The sequence below is a fragment of the Lutra lutra genome, chromosome 15 (genome assembly GCF_902655055.1).
Source record: "Lutra lutra chromosome 15, mLutLut1.2, whole genome shotgun sequence".
In the NCBI taxonomy this organism is placed as follows: domain Eukaryota; kingdom Metazoa; phylum Chordata; class Mammalia; order Carnivora; family Mustelidae; genus Lutra; species Lutra lutra.
The window spans coordinates 46005844-46027437 of NC_062292.1; the positions used below are offsets into that span (position 1 = coordinate 46005844).

A 21594-nucleotide genomic window follows, 5' to 3' on the forward strand; every position below is an offset into this window, starting at 1 on the left:
CTGTCTTCAGTGTCTTCTCACGGTCTACGTATAGAAAAAAAGTTATTTAGCTTTGTCTGTGGGAGTAGGGGAAACACTAAATGCTTTGGGCAGACACCTTTGAGAGGACAGATGATAGTAAAGAGTATTTATAATTGAAATTATAAAATGTACCAAAGACCTGGAAATATAATCTCAGTTTTTCAGTGGCCTGAATATTGATGGAAGGAGAATTCATACAAACATAAGGAATAAAGTGGAGTTGCATACAGTGACTCAAAATCAGTCCATGGAAGGGCCCCTGGGTGGCTCAGTGGTTAAGCAGCTGTCTTTGGCTCAGGTCATGATCCCAGGGTCCAGGGATCTAGCCCCACGTCAGGCTTCCTGCTCAGCAGGAAGCCTGCTTCTCCCCCTCCCACTCCCTCTGCTTGTATTCCCTCTCTCGCTGTGTCTCTGTCAAATAAATAAATTAAAAAAAAAAAAAAGGTCCATGGATATAGCTGGATAGTAGGGTACAGCTGGGTCCTATCCCTTTTTACCTGGTTGTATATCACCTTCCCATAGCTTCTACCAGCATCTATATATGTCAGTTTAAGAAAATCTTTGTAAACATTAGAATAAAAAATAAAAAATAAACAAAAAATAAACATCAGAATCTCCTGGTTCAAAGTGATGGAGGCGTGGGGACTCATGCTGCCCTTGATAACAAAGAGGAACTATACTTCTGTCATAGTCCTTTATCCACAGTTCTGAAATCCAAAAAGCTCACTAATTTATTTCACCTCATTTTATATGTGAAATTTTAATATTACTCCACTTAAAGTGAATATTCTAACTTTTTGTTGCAGATATATTATTATTTTTAATTATGAAATGCTGCTACCCGAGACCCACTAGGGACGTTGACTACCATACAGTATATGGTATAATACTGTTTTTCCAAAATCTGATAAATTCTAAATTAATAAGTATATTTGTTCCTATGGTTTTTTGGTAAGAAAATGTGGAACTGTATTTACCTCCAGTTTTCCAGTGTATTGAAAGTTACATTTGCTTGAAGTGTTCTATAACCGCTGAGAATTTTACTAGAAATTAGAGATCATTTAAAAGCATGTTAAAGTACCAACATCTTTTCAATGTGCACAGTAAATTTGTGGAATATGTTACTGTGATTGTTGGTTACTTTCGTAATAGTAAATCCTAAAACTTTAAAGCATGTGATATAATGAAATAATCATTGTCCCATCTACCAATCATTAACTCTTTACTATTAAACTGGAACATAGTCTTTTTAAATGTATTACTGAAGTAAGTTTATCTTTTTACAAAATCACGTTAATAAAATTATTTTAATAAGGATTAAGATAGGATAGTTTTGAAATTCTAGCTGCCCATTCTCTGCCATTATTCACTCAAGCAATGTTATTATTCTCTTGGGCCATGTTTTAAGAATCCTGAGATAAACAGTTTTAAGGATCCTATAATCAAATGTTTATTATGTGTTTTTTATATTTGTATAAATAGAGAGCTAGATAATTTGTTAGATTTGAGTTATGTTACACCAAAGAATGTAACTGAAAATTTTATTTCTACCTATTGAAAAATGAATAGAATATTAGTCCTTAGAATTAAAGACTAAGGTAGCATGATTTGTATTGCCTTTCAATATTTAAGGGTTATATGGTGACTGGGAAGGTCAAATTTTAGACTTTACAGCCAATGTGAGAGCTCAGAATATATCTATAAACAAATTTATGTCTTCTGACAATATCTAAATTTAAAAGTATTAAATTTTTGTGAGTATTAAATTTTATATGCGATCCAAATTTTAGCACAGTACAAATATTAATGCCAATAATGGTTATTGAATGCCAATAATTATGTCAAATATTCTCTCATGAACTTTATAAGCTCCTATCAATTGTTTTATTTTCCCTACCAGTACTATTTTTTCTTTCTATCAAAACCTTCAGAGACAATTTTACTAAACAGACAAAAAATAATCTAACAGGAACTTTCTGCTAGACTTTTAAAATAACAACTTCTTCCTTATCTAATTTTATTCAGAAGCCCTGTAATAAATAATGAAACACCTAATTGTATTATAAGTGTTAAATGGGGACTTGTCGTATTTTGTCCTTGTTGCTGACTGTTTCATGTATGTATTTAGTCATTGTTTAAACTGTATTTTGTGTGTTTCTTTTTTCCTCCCTTTGTGTCAGTCTCGAGAAATAGCATCACAAGTAAGTATTTTGTCTCCCTTGCCTCAAATAGTTTAATATGTAAATTCAATGCTTTTAAAGGGAAAGAGTATTAACAATTAAATTCAGTACTTCAGATGTTAAAATAAAACAAATTAATTAAGCTGAAGTGTTATAAATACTCTATTTTCAAGTTAGCATGTCTATATTTTCCCAATAATATTGCAAGTTCATTTTACCTGTTTGTCTTCACATTATGTTTGTATATTAGTCCAATCATATGTTTGATTGTTACTTGCTGCTAGTCACTTACTGGCTGTGTATTTTCTGTCTGTCCTTGAGTGGGGTACCCACCTTCAATGAAATCAGCTGAGACTAAAAAAGGGCTGGCAGTCAGGTGATATGACACATATCTTTTCCTACGCTTCCTATATAAGCTGGTCCTCCTAGAAAGGGGTCTAGGAACAATAGGATTTGTGCTTTCTCTAGCACACTTTTTAGCATTGAATTTATTGTCATGAAGAAGCTGTCAGTTTAGTGTTTAATAACATTGACCTGGGTTAATAATTGATTTGTTACAATAAAAATAAAATCCTTAACAATATATTGTGTGTGTATACACACATTATATTTCTGAAACCATGATATTATCTTCATGAGATTTGTATTTTTAATCTTATTTTCCATTTTCTTCATATAAACCATGATAAATAATTGTCATTATGTTCTTAGCACTTAACACAGACTCCCAAGCATAAATATAATTGATGAAACTATTACAAATATAAACACTTTAAAAATTGCATTTTGAATGTCAAAGCAATCGTAGAATTTAACCCATTAAGCAGAAAGCTTATGTACCAAAGTTGCCATCTAAAAGTACACTTCGATTTAAGAAAAATAAAATTTAAAAAAAAAAAGAAAAAGAAAAGAAAAAGAAAAGTACAGGTCTTTTTATGAGCTTGTTGGATTTTGGAGAAAAATTCTATATCCATAATACCCACATTTTTGATGTAATGGCTGTTGCCTACCTCATAGATTTGAATCCATATAATAAATACAAATTTTGTTCATTAAATTATTTTAAACATCTTAAATTATTTAGTTATTGTTTTATGGGCTATACATCTATTATATTTTTCAATATATTATTTTGTTTTATTATATCTTGAATCCTTCAGAATTTACTAAATATTCACCAAGGAAGTTTCCCTTTGGACTGCATGAATAAAGCTTTAGAGAAGCACTTTCTGACCTATTTCACATCATGGTCCACACTGGAAATGTAATGCTTGTTTGGCACGAAGCTGCTTAGGGGTTTTAGCTACCCTGGGTGCCTACAGGTTGAGGAAATTAAAATTTTAGATCAAAACAGAACATATCCCTGGTACATACTGATTTTGAAAAATTTATTTTAGAGTTTTATTGTTGTTTTTTTAGAACATCTTTTATAATGAAATCAAAATATATTTCTAAACTTTTAATTTATACCAGCATTTGAGTTGACCAGCTGCACAAATACAACCTCAAGTGCCTTGAATTGGCATGCGTTTTTTCCATAAAATATTTTAGTAACATGTCACAAGCAAAGTTACTTCACCTTGTCTTTCCCAAAGGGATTCTCAGGTATAAGTCCGGACCTGGTCCACAGTGGTAGAAACACTTGCTGGGGTTCACTCTATGCTCCAGAAAGAACAGAATTTTCATTTGATTAAAAACTTTATAGCTTTACGTTGGGAAGTGGAGTGAAACTTTTAGATGTAAGTTTGGCTATGTTGCAGTTCTATGTGTTGATTCAAATGTTCTTTGCTTTTATTCAGCTGTTACACGTCCCTGTCACCTCTTGTCTCTAACTTACCATCTCAGATGCAGGAAGGCAAAATTTGGCTCACTTCTGAATCATGGCAGCCAATTGCAAGTGACTCTTAGAAATTTTCCCACTAATTGATTTCTTTCTTATAGTTATTATTTTAGGTCTCCACATCTTTCATTCGGTTCCCTGTGTAAATGAAGTGCCTCCCCTCTAATTTACTGAGAAATTTAAGTTTTCCAATATAAGAACCTTTCTTACAATCCTTTTTGTGAAGAAAAGAAAAACCTCTAATTGCAGTTTGGATATGAAGACATTTATCTTTGTAATTCCAATTGTTTCTACAACAATTTCCATCCTTTCCAGTTCTAGTTTTGGTTTTATTTTTTTTTTCCCTCTCCATCAACTCTCTCCTTTTACCTTTGAATATACACCTTTCCCCAGTTCTCAAGAAAAGATTTCCTTTTTCTCCTACTTTTCCTTTTTTAAAGATTTTTTTTTTTATTTTTAAGTAATTGCTATACCCACTGGGGAGCTTGAACTCATGACCCCAAGGTCAAGAGTTGCATGCTTTGCAGTCAGGACCCCCATTATTCTTTTTTTTTTTTTCTTATCTTACTCTTGTTAACTCTGAGAAAAGTTCATATATGCTGTCAATTTTATTCCTTATCAGTGTCCTCAACAGTTTTTTCTCCACTGCTATACTTACCTGTTCTTCAGTCAGTTGAAATCTTTAAGCCAAAATCCTTGGCATTTTAAATTAGTTTTTATTTGTTTAAATATCATATAATCTTTAGTAGGGTTCATTACCTCCTACATCTTAAAATTCTCTTTTCCTCAGTTTTCATATTATGAGTTACTTTCTTTACCTATTTTACCTGTTTCTATTGATTTATTTCTTAAACTTTCCCCCTTCTTTCTACTGTTCAGTTTCTGCCTATAACAGCTCATTTCTAGATGGTGCCAATGTGATCTTCATCTGAAGGCTTCTCCCTAACCCATTGTCCCTGGGATTGGCTATGGAGCCCAAGACCCCAAGTAGCTGCAGCAATCTGCCTTTGTCTCCCTTCTAGGACTGGACTTCATCTTTAGTTTCCAGAAAGTACTCCGTTAACCACCTGAAGGTAGGCTAAGCTTCATTGCAATCAGTCTCACCCAGAGCCTTAAGCTTGATCCCTGCACAATGCTCAGCACTCTATTATTTCATGTAATCCTCACCAGAAGCCAATATGGCGGACAATATTATTCTTGTTTTGAAATAAGCAGAGATGTAGACAAGTTAACTTGACCAATACCAAAAACTTTGGAAGCCACAGACGTGGTTTTTAGAATTTATCGCTATCTGACACCAGAGATTCTTTTAATCACGAGTTCTCACTGTAGCAGCCTCTACTGATTTCTGAACTACATCTCTCTTCCACCATCTGTTTTGAGATCCTCAGATGCTTTGGTTGAGAATCAACATGGGAAATGACACTTGAACACTAACCAGGCATTTACTGAAGTTGTGTTTTGTAGTCTTTCGGTCTTTTTCTACACTTGATCTCAGAACAGTTGCTATGTCTTGTGGTCTCAATTATCACCTCTATGTTGATAGATAGCAAGTTTGTGTTTTCTGTCCTTCTAAGTTTTAAAGATGAAGAACATACTCATTTTCTGCCAGATCCTCTCTATTTTATTATCTACTAGAGCTATAAATATTTATCGAGCACCACTAGCCATCAAATGCACCCACCTAGATGTTTGGAATGCATCAGTAAACATACAAGAAAGATTTCTCAGAAAGCTAACATCAGAATTTCACGCCTATTCTTGAATTTAAGTACATCTTCGTGCATTTACTATATCTAAATTCTCTTCCCTTCAATATTTTACATAGAACAGACAGATTAATGACCATATTCCTTACTTTGTTCACATGATGCATGATGCATATAGTGGGTGTTTGATGCCTACTATATCAAGTCAAATTTCTTGTTGCTGGATTTTAAACTACTCTATATACTGGCCATTCTTTATTGATGCTCCTTCTGTCCCTGTTCCTGGTACAAATCATTTATTCAATTATTCTGCCTGACCAAATGAGCAATGGACTTGGTACCAGATGATCTAGGTTTAAATGTTGGCTCTTCCTTTTACTACCTGTGTGTAAAATGGTCTATTCTCAACACATAGCAAAGTAAAGACAAAATAGGGAACATATAATTACCACTTCACAAATCCTTTTTTTTTTTTTCAAGATTTTATTTATTAGTTGCCAGAGAGAGACAGTGAGAGAGGGAACACAAGAAGCAAGGGGAGTTGAGCTCCGCTGAGCAGGGAACCTGATGCGGGGCTCAGTCCCAAAACCCTGGGATCATGACCTGAGCCGAAGGTAGACGCTTAATGGCTGAGCCACCTAGGCACCCCTATCACTTCATAGATCATAAAAAGGGGCAAATATGTGTTAATTGTTCACAGATAGCTAATGGCAAACAATTCTGGGGCAAACTACAGGGAGTAACATAGATCCTATTTCATTAATTTTCTGTGCTATATAATTTTGATTGGATGGTATTCCCTTAGAAAACATTTGTTTCAATACACTTATATTTATAAATAATATAATAGTATGATTCTTGTAATTTGAATAAATACCTTGTGACATTGGTCAAACATAGGTATATCCACTAACCTCAAATGCACTCTATTTTACACACAAACACACACACTCCATAAGTCTGAGCTCATTTGTCATTTTCTTTCACTTTCTTACAGAAATTTTACTCTTGAATCTTTTTTCTTACCTTATTTTACAATTCTTTTAAAATATTTTCTGGGGCGCCTGGGTGGCTCAGTGGATTAAGCCTCTGCCTCAGCTCAGGTCATGATCCCAGGGTCCTGGGATCGAGTCCCACTTCGGGCTCTCTGCTCAGCGGAGAGCCTGCTTACTTCTCTGTCTCTGCCTGCCTCTCTACCTACTTGTGATCTCTTTCTCTGTCAAATAAATAAATAAAATCTTTAAATAAAATAAAATAAAATAAAATAAATAAAATTTTCTGGCTCTGATCCTTATCTTGTGCATTTCCATCCCCAGGAAAACATTTCTTACTTGCATTTTTTACTTACTCTAACTTAATTAGAATCTCAATGGCATACTTATTAGCAAGAAGCTGTTTAAATGCATCCAATCTGTTTGATTTAATTTAACTGCATAGTCATGGCTTTCTGTCCACTTAACATCTTAAGTTGCGTGGAGATCATTCCTTCACTTTGCATTGCCGTAGGAAGTAAATTAAGCCTTCATTCACAGCTCCTTGTTGAATGGCTGCTAAAGTCTACAAAATAATCAGAACCAAATGGAAAATTATAAAGTTGATTTGGGTCATCTAGGTCTTTTTAAAGGAGCGGTGATGTGCAAGCAACAGTATACTTAGACCAATAATATTGTTTTGTATAGGTTCTTAAAGATGAAATTGCATATTTATAGTTCCAAGTCTTACATTGTGTTTGTTCTTTAATTAAGACATTACATATAGCATAGAAATTTTCTTTCCACAAGCTCATTTATCCATAACTGCATATGCTTTAGGGAAGTAGTTCTCAACAGAAAAGAGGTGTGTGTGTGTGTGTGTGTGTGTGTGTGTGTGTGTGTGTGTGTGGTATGTGTGTGTTTAAAATGGAGCATGGCAAAATTGTGCTATATGCCTATTAGAATCACAGTAATAGTTTTCCATAAACTCGTATGCTTAGGTCATTTTTTTCTGGAATGTAAAATACTGGAGATGATAGAATGATACCGTCCCTGACTTACCCTACAGTGTGTAGGATCTGCCTCATACATGTATACCCATAGTTGAAAACATTGCCTTAGGCTGTGTATTCCTGTAATTCTGGAAAATGATGGAAAAACTGGGGGACAAACCATGAGAGACTGTGGACTCTGAGAAACAAACTGAGGGTTTTGGAGGGAGGGGAGTGGGGGGTTGGGTGAGCCTAGAGGTGGGTATTATGAAGGGCACCTATTGCATGGAGCGGTTGGTGAGGTGCATAAACAATGAATCTTGGAACACTGAAAAAAAAAATAAAATTTAAAACAAAACAAAACTGAACTGTGAAGAGGAACAAAACTGGCAATGAAAGTATGATTTTAATAACATAAACCTTTTACCTTTCTGGGCCTGTTAAGCCTCTGTGGTTATTCAGTGCTCTTCTATTGATTATTTGCTTGTTGTAAGTCGGTTTTACAGTTTAAAGCTATTCAGGTATATAAACTATTCTTTATACACACATATATAAGTATGTATATATAAGAAAACCTAAACATAGACAACCCAAAAGGGTGTTTTATGTAAGGCAAATATGTTCTTATATGTCGTTATTTCTAGACATAAAATGAATGAATTGCTTAAGGAAAACCACTTTTTAGTTTCCTTATAAACCACAAATTAATGATGATGAAATCAGTCTAAATTTGGGCCAGACTTTTATTCTGATCTATTAGACACACATCAGTGTATGGATTACAACAGACAAAATTAACTATAAGAAGAGTAAAAAAGTATCTTGACACCTAAAAAAAAAGTAATTACAAAATGTACAATAATAACAATTCTGATGCTGATATTATCACTCCACCTTAAAAAAAGACTTCAGCATTATTTTGAGAAGAAGAAAAAAAGGTTATATCTTCAGAGAACATAAAAAACATTTCACTACTACACAATGAAAGAAGGTGGACATTGACTTCACAAGAAAAACAATGAAAAAAATGGTGTTAGTGACATTGGTTAGTAGCATTGTCATAGAAACATGACATAATTAAGGCAATTTCATTAAATACTTGAAATTCATTTCTGAATATTACAACTCAAAAGAGTTATGTTATACTTTAGAGAAATATTAACCCTTAAATATTGCAAATTACTATTTAGAAAATTCATTTCTCAGGATTACCAGTAACCTCTATAACATAACTATGATTGAAAGATGTATAACCTGAATTAAAAAAATCTCCCATCACAGGGCTGCCTGGGTGGCTTAGTTGGTTGTGTCTGACTTTTGATTTTGGCTCCAATAATCTAAGGGTCATAAGCTCAATTCCTCTGTCTGGCTCCAAACTCAGGGGGAGTCTACTTGAGAGTCTCTCCCTCCCTCTCCCTCTGTCCCTCCCCCACCCCTCTCTCTCTGTCTCTTTCTCTCTAAAGTAAATAAATAAGTGTGAAAAATAAAAGCTCCCATCATGGGTAATGCTATGGTCCTAAATAAGCCAAGACCTTTTATTACTTCTCTTCTTCTTCCTTGGTGTCTCCATAACAATAGATACTATTTATGTTATGTATATTAGAGGGCAAAAAGCTGTAGTAAGAACTATTTGATAATATTTAATGCCCATTCTAAACCATGAAATACTTCTTCGCCTCCATGATAGTCAATTTTTCTAAAGTCAATTTTTCCAGTCTTAACTTCTCATTTTTCTTCTACTTTCCCAACTGAGGATAGTGAGCTATAAAAGTTAAAATTAAGGAGTTATCTCTAAAGCACATGTATCTTTCCATTATTGTATCCCACATACCTTGGACAGTGCTTCACACAACTGCTCAGTTCTGTTTATTGAACTCAGTCATAGGTATCCTCAACACAGAGCAATCCTTTCAAAAAATCCTGTTCAAACTTTTATGATTTTATTTATACATCTTCTGTCACTAATTTTGGCACCTAGGTACTATTTTACTTGTAATTTTTATGTAGATGTTTAAGGACACCTGCCTTGTAATTCCTTTTCCCATAATGTATAGCATATGACCAAGGTGGACAGTTTCTTGCATTGAAAGCCTATGGGCAGTTTGGTCATTGTGAGTAGTTCATAGTTTCCAGGAATACTAGAGGAGGAACTACAGAAAAGGAATCTGGAGGAAGAAGGGGGAAACTAATGTAATTGATGGCTGCATTGCTATTTGGAGAGAATCTAGATTCTTTTGTTGTAACTCATTCTGTGTGGGCCAGTTTGAAAGTAGCAGTGTAAATGGGCTTTAAAAATTTGTAAATGAGGAATATGCTGCTTCCAGAACCCAAAAGACTAAGAGATGTAAATTTGTTTTAATATTGTTGGGACTATTAGATCAATAACTATTTCTTGACAGTATCAGAGTTGGAACATCCCTTGACTGAACAAATAATGTCCAGAAATTTTACTAAGTTGAAGGAAACTTGCATTTTGTGTAAAACAATGGCCCATCCCTTTTTGTGTTCTTCTTTGAGAATTTTTGTATGTCCTGAATGAGTGTGTCAAATAAATCCCCTTGTAAGAGATATCATCAATATAAAGTCATACTATACTTCCATTCCTGGAGGAAGTTGGATGCAGTAAAGATCTTGCCTGCAAAGACTGAGTGTGTTTGCAAGGGGTTTAAGGTATCCTATGTGTAGCAAGGTAAAGAAGTATTTGTGTTCCTTCAAAGGTGAAATTGCTTGAGAGGCTGTCAAAATAGGCATGAAATAGAGTATGTAAGTCAAGTCTATGACTGTAAAGTACTTATCAATTGCTGATTGGAGTCAATAATTTCACTAATACTGGTATTGCACCCTAATACTTGGCAACATGGCATTAAGGTTGGGATAATCTACTGTGGGGTTCCATTCATTCTTTCCAGGTTTAAGAACAGGTCAAATGGACTGTGAAATGGAGAAGCAGTGGTGATTATCATCTCTTCTCTGCATAGTTCTTATAATTGGTTTTAATCCTTGAAAGCCCTGTTCAATCCTTGAAGGCCTTATTAACTATTTACATTGGACATACAAAGCAGTTGTAAGTGGCAAGGATTTTATTTCATTTAATTTTCACTTACTATTCATTGGATTAGTGTGTACAGTGTCTACTAGGGGATATTGTAGGACAATGGGTGTTATAACCATGGGGGATTTAGGCAGGGCGATAGTTCTGATGGTTAAGATGAGATATACTTACGTGTTTTTATTTTATATCTGATTACCTCCCTAAGAGTATAGAGATCACCTTAATTTTATTGCAATCTCCATATTTATAGCACTTTAAGTTATTGGAATCTCTAGTCATAACTGTAATGTGAACCCCACCCAAATTAAAAAATAAAAAGGAGCCCTAAAAGTTTGCCAGTTGGTACAGTTCAGGAGATATTAAAACTTGGAACAAATGTTGCAGAAGCACAAAGCCAATCAGCTTCCTTTTATCTTTTTGTCTTTTTTTGTTTTTAAAGATTTTATTTATTTATTTGACAGACAGAGATCACAAGTAGGCAGAGAGGCAGGCAGAGAGAGAGGAGGAAGCAGGCTCCCCGCTGAGCAGAGAGCCCAATGTGGGGCTCAATCCCAGGACTCTGGGATCACAACCTGAGCCGAAGGCAGAGGCTTTAACCCACTGAGCCACCCAGGCACCGTATCTTTTTGTCTTAAAAATTCTTCTAGCAAGCTAAAAATTTTCAAGTTGAACAAATTTTGGACTTTCTCTTTCAATGGTTTCCTCCCATATACCCAATTGTGTGTGTGTGTGTGTGTTTCCATCCCTTTGATTCCCAGTAATCGCTGTCTTTGGTGGCTAGCCCCTTGGGGGTTCCTTTCTACCCTCCTCATGGTTATACGTCTCCTCTTCCAGAGAGTCTCTGATGAGTTTCATTAGAATTATGGGTCTCCCAGATGGCAGTGGTTGCTTCATTGAATTTATTTATTTATTTATTTATTTATTTATTTAGAACCCAAGTCTTCATTGAGTTTTGAATTAACCCCTTAGCTATGCCACACAGGCCCATGAGTACTTTTCCTTCTAACTGTGGGGATCACAGTCTGTTGTTACAGATGCATAGCAGCAGAAGCAGCATTTTGTAGCATCTTAGTGAGCTGTTTTCAGGGGTGTGGACCTCAGCGTGGCCACTGCTCTTCCTCCACACAAGCAATCATGTAATAGGCCTGTATAATACACAGAATATCAGTTCTTCCCCTGAATGCTGTATGGGATGGAGATCGATACCCGGTTGAGGCATACAACTGATGGTCATAGGGTAAGACTCATTCCCTGAACTTAGTGTCTGTCATGATCCTTACTGATATCTCTACACACAATTCAGTATGAAACACACATATAGATCAGAGACCTAGGGCATAGGGCCACTTTAACAAAAGCCCCAAACTCATACAAATGGTCTGGGCCATTAGTAGTTTTATCTCGATTGTGTTCTTGCAGTTTTCCATTGACCTAAATCAAAGAGTATGATAATATTAAAAGAGCCCTAAAGGAGCTCTTTGTTCTCAAAGAAGGTAACCATTCACAGAGGATGGCAGGGCTTTGCTCCAAAATTCTAAGGGCCTGAGCAGCAATTCATGTATTAGAGCCTGCCAAAGGCTCCAAACAGTATGCCAGTGACATTGCACGCGCCATTGGTTTTACTAGAACACAAAGCCCAAGTGTCAGGGCAGCTAGCATAGCAGCCTGAACCTCTTACAGAGCCTTCTTTTGTCTGGATTCTGCTAAAAGTTGGCAGGGTCTTGGGTTACCCAGTAAATGGGCCAGAGTAACACTCCTGAGTGAGGAATATGTTGCCTCTGAAATCCAAAGAAGCCCACTAGATGTTGTGCTTCTTTTCTGGTTGTAGGAGGGGTTAGATGCAACAACTTATTCTTTACCTTGGAAGGGATATCTTGCCATCCCCCACACCAATGGACCCCTCGAAATTTCACTGAGGTAAGAGTCCCCTTTATTTTTGCCAGATCTCTTTTCCATCCTATGACCTGCAAATATCTTATCAGTAAGTTTTGGATCATTACTACTTCTTGCTTACTAGGTCCAATCAGCATAATGTCATCACTGTAATGGACTGACATGATATCTTGTAGGAAGGAAAGATTGTCAAGTTTTCTGCAAACGAAATTATGGCATAGAGCTGGAGAGTTGATATACCAGTAGGGTAGGACAGTGAAGATGTATTGCTGACCTTGGCAGCTGAGCACAAAATGATTCTGGTGTTCCTTATTGATGCGGTTGGATAAAGAGACATTTACCAGATCAAAAGCTGCATACTAGGTACTAGGGAATGTGTCAGTTTGTTCAAGCAATGAAACCACATTGGGTGCAACAGTTACAAATGGAGTTAACACCTGGTTCAATTTAAGATAATCCATTGTCAGTCTCCAAGCTCCATCTGTCTCCTTGCTGGCCAAATAGGTGAATTGAGTGGAGATGTGGTAGAAATCACTACACTTAGATATTTCAAGTCCTTGATGGTGGCACTAATTTCTGCAATCCCTGTAGGAATTCAATGTTGCTTTTAGTTTAATATTTCCTTAGATAGAAGCAGTTCTAGTGGCTTGTACTTGGCTTTTCCCAACATATAGGTCAGTATGGTCAGGGAGCCAGTTGGGATCGGAACTGGGAAAATATCCACAGGATGGGTTCTGGGACCTACTGAGTCCACTGTGAGACAGACCTGAGGTATTGATCACATGACTTCCATAAGCTCCTACTTTAACTGGTGGACCAAAGTGATGTTTTGAGTGTCTGTGGAATTAGTCCCTTTTCAAAGCCAGTGTCTACTAGTCTCTAAAAGTTCTGATTATTTCTTTTTCTTCAGTGTACAGTTACCCTGGTGAAAGGTCATATGTCCCTTTGGGGAAGGCTGGAAAAAAGATTAAAGGTATAGATTTTTGGCAGTGTACTGAATCCTTCCACAAAAGGAATAAGCCTCTCTTTCACCGAACTGTTTTGGTTCTTTAAACTTGCTAAAATCTTGGTATTATTTGAAAGGTTGTTACTCTACTTTTATGATTCAGGTTAGAGTTTTGTTCACTTGATCTAGATGTTTTATGCTTATGCAGATTAGGTAAAATTTTAGTAGTTTTCCTATCTGTTTTACCTATAGGAACACTAGTGCCATAGGTCTGCGCAAGTTGGAATATTCTGATTGCTGCTTTGACTCTTCTGTCCATTATAACAACCATGTTCACTCACCTTGCCTTGGACAATTGATTGCCTCTACTTGGCCCCTGCCTCCTTGGGATTGATTGATCTACTCCCATTTCATTTAGGTTTCCCAAAGGAGTGACTGCAATTACCACTCTAAGGTGTGGCCTTAGAGAGAAGAGTGATCGTTGAACTCTTCAAGGATACTGGAGCTCAGCTCACAAATTTATTTCTTACAGTTGTGGTAAAAGGAATGCCTTCTAGACCCTCTTATTGTGGATGAATAGGTCTTAAATGACAAATCTACTCTCAAATTCCAATCTCAAGGCTTCAGTCCCTTGCTTTATATTAAACTAAGTTAGGTCCTGCGTGTCTAACTTGCTTGCTATGGACCACCTTTTGTTACAGCCAACCAACCAGATGAACGATTAGAACCCTTTCTAACTCCCCAAGGTTCAACTTCCAAAAAGAAACTCTACTTCATGAGTCCATATCAATAAATTCTGTCAACTTTATGTTTCTTCCACCATTAAACTGTACCCTTAACATCCTTTCTCACACCTGTTCCCCAGATATTGGTCCATATAAATTCAAGAACTCAAGTAATTCTTTTGGAGCATAACTACCTGAACATGTAGTGAAACATAAAATAAGTAACATATATTTCATTTCTCCATCATCTACAGATTTATGAATCACTTTTTTAGGACTTCTAACATAATAATACAACCAGTTAAAAATGAGGATGACGTTCCCTTCTCATCTTATTCTTATTAACACAGATGAATTATTTAAATTAATTATTTAAAATCTAAAGGAAGACAGCCACCACTTAGTTAGCAAAAGTATTCAAGAGCCTAAAGAAGGAAGAAAAAAGTACTGTTTTTTTTTTTTTTGTGTTTAAAACTCTAGGAAAGTCCAAAGGCACTAGACAGTTGAAATCTCTGTATGTTAGCTGTTTCTGAGTGACAGTTTTGAAGGCTCAAGGGAAAAAAAATTAATCACCAATGTGAGAAATAATACCAAGACAATAAATTAGCTATGTTTCAAATTCCACAAAGACCAAAGAAAGCAAAGATTTAATTAAATATGCATACACACATACATTCACACACATGCACTCACACATACACAAAACCAGATTGCCAAGGATGTGTGAATATGCAACTTAATGTGTAAATCTAGAACAAAAATTTAAAAAGAGATTTAACTCATAAGTGTAAAAGTAATTGACTAGGTCTCATTGTCTTTTAGGGGTAATAACAGAAAGCTGGGTACTGTTTATGGGGTGGGAGAAGAGGGAATGAGAAAGAGAGGAGAAAAAAAGAGAAAAGAGGGAGATGTATTCTGATCAACAGTAGTAGAAAACTAGCATAAATTTGTGGATTATTTAGCATTATCTCTAAATAGAGAACTTGGAATTTCTTTTCACTTGGACGTAAAATTAAATTTGACTTTCAAACTTATGGAATTGAAATGGCAAGTTAATGGAGGTTCTACGTACTTAGAGTAACAACTTTATAGTCACAGAATAATAGATGAAGTAGAAAGCTACCAAAGAGAATTACGTAGATGAAATATCTGATTTTTAGATATGGAAAATAAAGTCAAGATTTTGAAATAATTTTTGTTATTCCACCAAGTGATTAGCTTTAAAAAGAAAAAGCTATTATTTTGAACCTAAATTCTTGAGTGATTATTTGGCTTTAGAATTTATGTTGGAATCTTACTACAGATTCTCTTAAGTTTTGTTTATTTTTGTCATGAGAATTCTGAAAATTGTCACTATTTTTCAGGAAGCTCAGTTGGTTTATATGAAGTCATGAAGTATTGGTTGGATGGGATTGAAGATACAACCTACTATTTGATTCCAAATTTGGAATTTTTTAGACTATAATATGTTTATTAACTAATTATATCTATGATTCTGAAAATATGTTGAAAATACATCTAAGTATGGGACATCTGGGCGACCCAGTTGGTTGAGTGTTGGACTCTTGATTTCTGCTCAGGTCATGATCTCAGGGTCCTGTTATCCAGCCTTACATGTGGCTCCATCCTGGATGGAGAGTCCGCTTGTGATTGTCTCTCTCCCTCTCCCTCTAGCCCTGTCTCAGTCCTGTGCTCTCTCTCTCAAAATAAATAAATAAATAAATAAATAAATAAATAAATAAATAAATAAAACAGTACATCTAAATACAATGTAATTAGTTATTTTCTATATCTACTTAGATCACAGACTAAGTAAACTTATAAACTGAATCTTTATAGAAAGTACAGAAACATCTTTGTATGAATTATTTTTTTTAAATTCAAAAAAACTTCCATGGGACACAAAGTCACTAGCCAAAGTGCATATGGATTTAAATTTAGATGATATCTCAAGTATTCTTATAATTTAACTTTCCTTTAATGGAAAACATTAGATAGGAGTTCTTTTATAAAATGTTAAATTAAGGGGGAAAAGAGAGAGAGAAAGGCAAACCATAAAAGACTCTTAACTATAGGGAACAAACTGAGGGTTGTTGGAGGGGAGATGTGTGGGGGATGGGCTAAATGGGTGATGGGTATTGTATTGAGCAGGGCACTAGTTGTGATGAGCACTGTGTACTGTATATAAGTGATGAATCGCTAGATTCTACACCTGAAACCAATTTTACCATATATATTAACCAACTAGAATTAAATATATATAAAACTTGAAATAATAAATAAGTAAATAAATAAATATTAAACTAGCATATCTTTCGTGGTTTCATTTTCCTCTGTTTTCTTTAGCAACAATTCAGAATTTCTTCAGTCATAAATCAAATAGCACAGTTTAAGACTGTTTTAAAGCCTATAAATCTATTCTTAAGGGAGCCATGAATCCAGATTACAAACACTCACTTTCAAACTACTGAGTGAATTGATTTATTTTAAAATACCACTTTATTCCACAGACTGCTCAATAACCTTATGACATGAATAACTTCAATAAAAAAGTTGAGAGGAAGTTGAATTAGGTCATTTTGGAGTGTGTGTGTGTGTGTGTGTGTGTGTGTGTGTGTAGAGTGGAAAAGAATGTCTGATATTTATTGTGATCCTGACACTTCTTGACTTTCTGAAAACAATGAAAATAATTAAAAGTAATTTTAGGCATAGGAAACATTTTCTCATTTATAAAGCTGCCAATTCTTATTCTTTTGAAGAAATATTTTTAGCCTTTTAAAAAAACCGTATTGTTTGATAAATATTTGGAGAATAATAGAACTTTAAAAGTAATAATGCCTTAAAATTATATGAAAATTATTGATTAGATTTATGAATTTTTTATTTCCTCATTGAACTGTATGAATATGCTCCTGAAAGCATTTCATATAAAATATGTCTTCATCCATTCAAATTGGTATAACAAATCACCATAGGCTGGGTAGCTTATAAACAACAGAAATTGATTGTTCACAGTTCTGGAGACTGGAAGTGGGAGATGAGGGTGGCAACATGGTCAGGTGAGGACCCCCTCCTGACTGCAGATTTCTCATTTGTTTAACCACAGGACAGAAGGCAATAGGGATCTCTCTGGGGTCTTTTTTCTAAGGTCATTTACCCCATTCATGAGGACTCCACACCTATGGCCTACTAAAACCATCACCTTTAGGGGTTAAGATTTTAACAAATTTTAAGATTTTAACATATTTTGAACATAACATTCAGATCAGACCATAACAATATGAAAATATCTTTTTTTTCATTCTCATAAGCATTAGTATTGTCTTGATTTTTCACATTAATAATTATATCAGTCTTCTGGTAATTAAAGTACAGAAACATCAAACCAGATTCCTCTCATTATTCATAGAAATGGTGAAGAATAATTTATAGAAGCAGGGTAGGGCAATAAATCTCCACTTTCAGTTATATATTGTTCTCATCTTCAAATTCATGAAACTTTAACCAAGGAATCTTTACCCCCAAGGGTTTGTTCTAGCACCTTGATTTCTTGTGAAATATGGTCACTGATAGAGAAAACTGCATCACAAATATGAGTCATTCCCTCTCTTTTTCGTACCCATTTCTCACTTTTATATAATCCCTCATAATTATTTCTTCTTCTTTTTTCTCTTTTACTATCTCTTCATGCCAGATCATGAGCCATAATATTAACTAACATTTAGTAAGCATTTGCTGAGACAGGCACTATATTAATATTGCTCTTTTCAAGTATTATCTCTTAGATCTTCTGAAAAAACACTGTGGGCAAAGTAAAAATATAATTACTATTTTTCAGATAGGGAAATGGGGATAAACTTAGACAGTTTATGTAACCTGGAGCACTGAGCTGATTAAGTGGTGAGACATTGTACTTAAACCCAGGTCTCTCTGATGGCTAGCACACTTGCTTTTAAACATTGTATCACTCTGACTCTAATTCAGGAAAAGGTCCTATGATTAAGGCACTTCTGTGTCTCCCAGCAAACGATTTCCACTAGATCATAGTGTGACACGTTCAAAACACAATAGAGTCAAATCAGATGATGAAATGACAGCAAGAAAGTATACTTATAGATGGACCTTTTTTAAAAAACACACAGGCATACACAATATTCCGTACTCAGGAATAGAATAACGAATGTTTATTTCCATTGAAATTGATATTGTCAAAAATCATTTTAACTTGAAATATTAACATTGTTATATGTGGAAATTTATAGTTGGCACATTTTCTTTATACATTAATGTAATATAGGAATTTGTAGGGCATTTCTTGAGGTAGAAGATGGGTATTATTATTATTCTCATTTTACATAGTGATTAAGCAGTTTTGTTGTAGGAACAAAGCTAGGAAGTATTCAAAATATCATTCAAATTTGTAATCTTACACATAAAATTCAGTGTCCTTTTCATTATGTCATATGGAAGGATGAGAGAAAGACCTACAAATTCCAAACACATAGAGAACAATCTATGTGTTGTCAGTTCATTTCTTAAAATTAACCCTAAAATCCTTCTAATTACTTTATTCTGTACTTACAGTGAAATATACAAAGAAATGATACTTATTTTATTGAGTAATTGACAAAAAGACCTCTTGAATCCTATAGATTGTATGTATAAATCATGTTATTCTTTTCTAAAGGAAGTTCAAAACAATGATGAATAGAGTATTCAGTAATGTTTAACTAATACACATATAGGCTTCATTTCATCTTTTAGATGCTTACTTGATACAATTCCTGGTATACATAACTAAGAAAAAGCATTCACAAAGACAAATAGTGTTTCATCCTCTACTGGAATTATGGGACTGGCAAGGCTACTATTTCCACATATTTGTAGGAAATCAAACTATTACTCACAGAAGCCAATGACTAGAAAGATCACTTCAAATAAATGTAAAATTGTGATTAACTAAACTCTGCAAGACAAATGTCTAAATATGAATGTTTTCATTTTTGCTACAGAGTACATAAAAACTGAAACTACTGAACAAAGACTGATATTCTTTACTGATGGTAGATATTACTCAAGGGTTTATATATTTTTCTTTCACAGAAGAGGGTTTTCAGTATATTATCAGGTAGGTGAGACTAGTGGAAGTTAAGATTTATAAAGGTGCCCATTATTGTAAAACCATGCAGCTGTCTACATTTTAATACTTGCAGTTTAAATTCTGTATCTCAAATAAGTTTTCTGAAAATATTTAATAAAATGCTCTCTTATTGTGGAGACTTGAAAGTTAAACTGTTTTTAATATTGCTTACTGTTTTTAAACAGAAGTAGGGAAGAATATTTAAATTTTTCATTGAATTTAAGTGTGAGATAGTTTCATAGCTTGCCAGTAGGAATTGTACGCAAATCATTGACTGAGACTCCATAATTTATTTTCAGTTTTAAAGGATTTTATTGGATCTACCTCTTGACCTTAGTTAAATTGGTAATTTAAACTCTATTACTTTACAAGTTAACAAACATGCATATTAGAGCTGAATTTCAAACTTTAGTCAATAGAAGGGAAGCAGAGTTGGCAGATTCATGAATGTTGGTGTTATGCACAGTATAATTCAGGAAGCTGTCCATTTGCATTTGCATGGTTTTAGTTAAGTAAGACTTCCTGCTTTGAACTATGTTGCATTTCATTTAACTTTCTGGTATGAAAAGCAACAGTTTGAAACAGGAAGGTCTTATTTTTTAAGGGCCTACAATCAAAGGAAAGCTTCTTTTTTTTTTTTTTTAAAGATTTTTATTTATTTATTTGACAGAAAGAAATCACAAGTAGGCAGAGAGGCAGGCAGAGAGAGAGGAGGAAGCAGGCTCCCCGCTGAGCAGAAAGCCCGATGTGGGGCTCAAACCCAGGACCTGGGATCATGACCTGAGCCGAAGGCAGCGGCTTAACCCACTGAGCCACCCAGGCGCCCCCAAAGGAAAGCTTCTTACTTTAAAATCAGATTTGGTAGTATAGAAGCAAATTAAAATAGACTTTCTGAATTTGTTCATTGTTTTTCCTTCCTCTGGAGAATAGCCTGATTTAAGTGTTTTTGTGTGATTCTCGAATGCATTTGTGAAATTTAATATTTACATTTTTCACTTAGGATACTGAGAATGGTTCCTGAAATACGTTTTAATGTTTTAATCAAAAAAAGGTTTATGTGGTGAATAACTAATGTATGAATTAAATAATAAGAGTTTTTTATTTTCTTCTGGCTCAGAATAGTGAATTTAAAAAAAAAATCACATTTAACAAAGTTTCATCCCAATGCCATCTTTAGAAAAAGCAATAATTTAAAACCCTTTTAAAATGTTGTTAATTCCAAAAGTAAAACTATTTTCATAATTTTAATTTAAATTTCATATAAAATACATTTGTAGATTTAGAAAAGTCCATTACATTGACTTTATTTGAATTAAAAATTTTTTTTTGTTTATTTATGGTCCAAACAATTCTGCGAGCTAGTCATTTTATAGCAGGATGCATGAGAAGTTAAATCTTTTCATAAAACCGTATACTGGAGATGCAAAGCTATTTTATCTGTTTCATATATAAGTTCAGTGTATTTTCAAATAATATTTTTAGTAACAGCAAAGTGAATCAATGATTATAATTTTGTTTTTTCTGTGAAAACTCTCATGAGATATATAATGATACCAAGTTATTGGCAAAATTATTAGCCTATCTCCAGTTTTCAACTGTTCCTAAAATATCTAACTATCAATATCCATTTCCTTTAAAGTCTCAGATATCCATCAGCGTAGAAGAGTGGGAAGACACCAAAGACTCCAAAGATCAAAGTCATCACCGAAGCAACCACCGCAACTCAACCTCCAGTGACCAGTCAGACCATCCCTTACTACGGAGAAAGAGCATGCAGTGGGCCCGAAGACTGAGCAGAAAAGGTCCAAAACACTCTGGTAAAACAGCTGAGAAAATAACCCAGCAGCGACTGAACCTCTACAGGAGGTCAGAAAGACAAGAGCTTGCTGAACTTGTGAAAAATAGAATGAAACACTTGGGTCTTTCTACAGTGGGATATGGTATGCTCTTTAAAAGTATTGTATGCTATGGACTTGTGATTCTTGCCATAGTCTTTGCATAGTTGGTTCCAATTTAGTAAGTTAAGAATCACATTTTTGTTTCACAGGCCAGTTTGAAGGAACTACTGACACATATCTAATACAGAAAATTTTAGTGATGACAGTGAAAGTAAATGCTAAAGGTG

General features: G+C 34.6%; 1 protein-coding gene across 9 annotated transcripts in view; it reads left to right on the forward strand.

The window, feature by feature from the left end:
* The window catches only part of KCNT2 (potassium sodium-activated channel subfamily T member 2), a 348859-nt gene that overhangs the window by 303721 nt on the left and 23544 nt on the right, over positions 1-21594 (forward strand). For 3 of the 9 annotated variants that reach the window (XM_047705388.1, XM_047705391.1, XM_047705397.1), the window contains 3 exons: positions 2202-2222; positions 5064-5114; positions 21109-21409. In XM_047705388.1, coding sequence (XP_047561344.1) covers positions 2202-2222; positions 5064-5114; positions 21109-21409 — 373 coding nt within the window. The remainder of the gene's footprint in view (positions 1-2201; positions 2223-5063; positions 5115-21108; positions 21410-21594) is intronic. The other 6 variants (XM_047705390.1, XM_047705395.1, XM_047705393.1 and 3 more) reach the window with 5 other exon arrangements.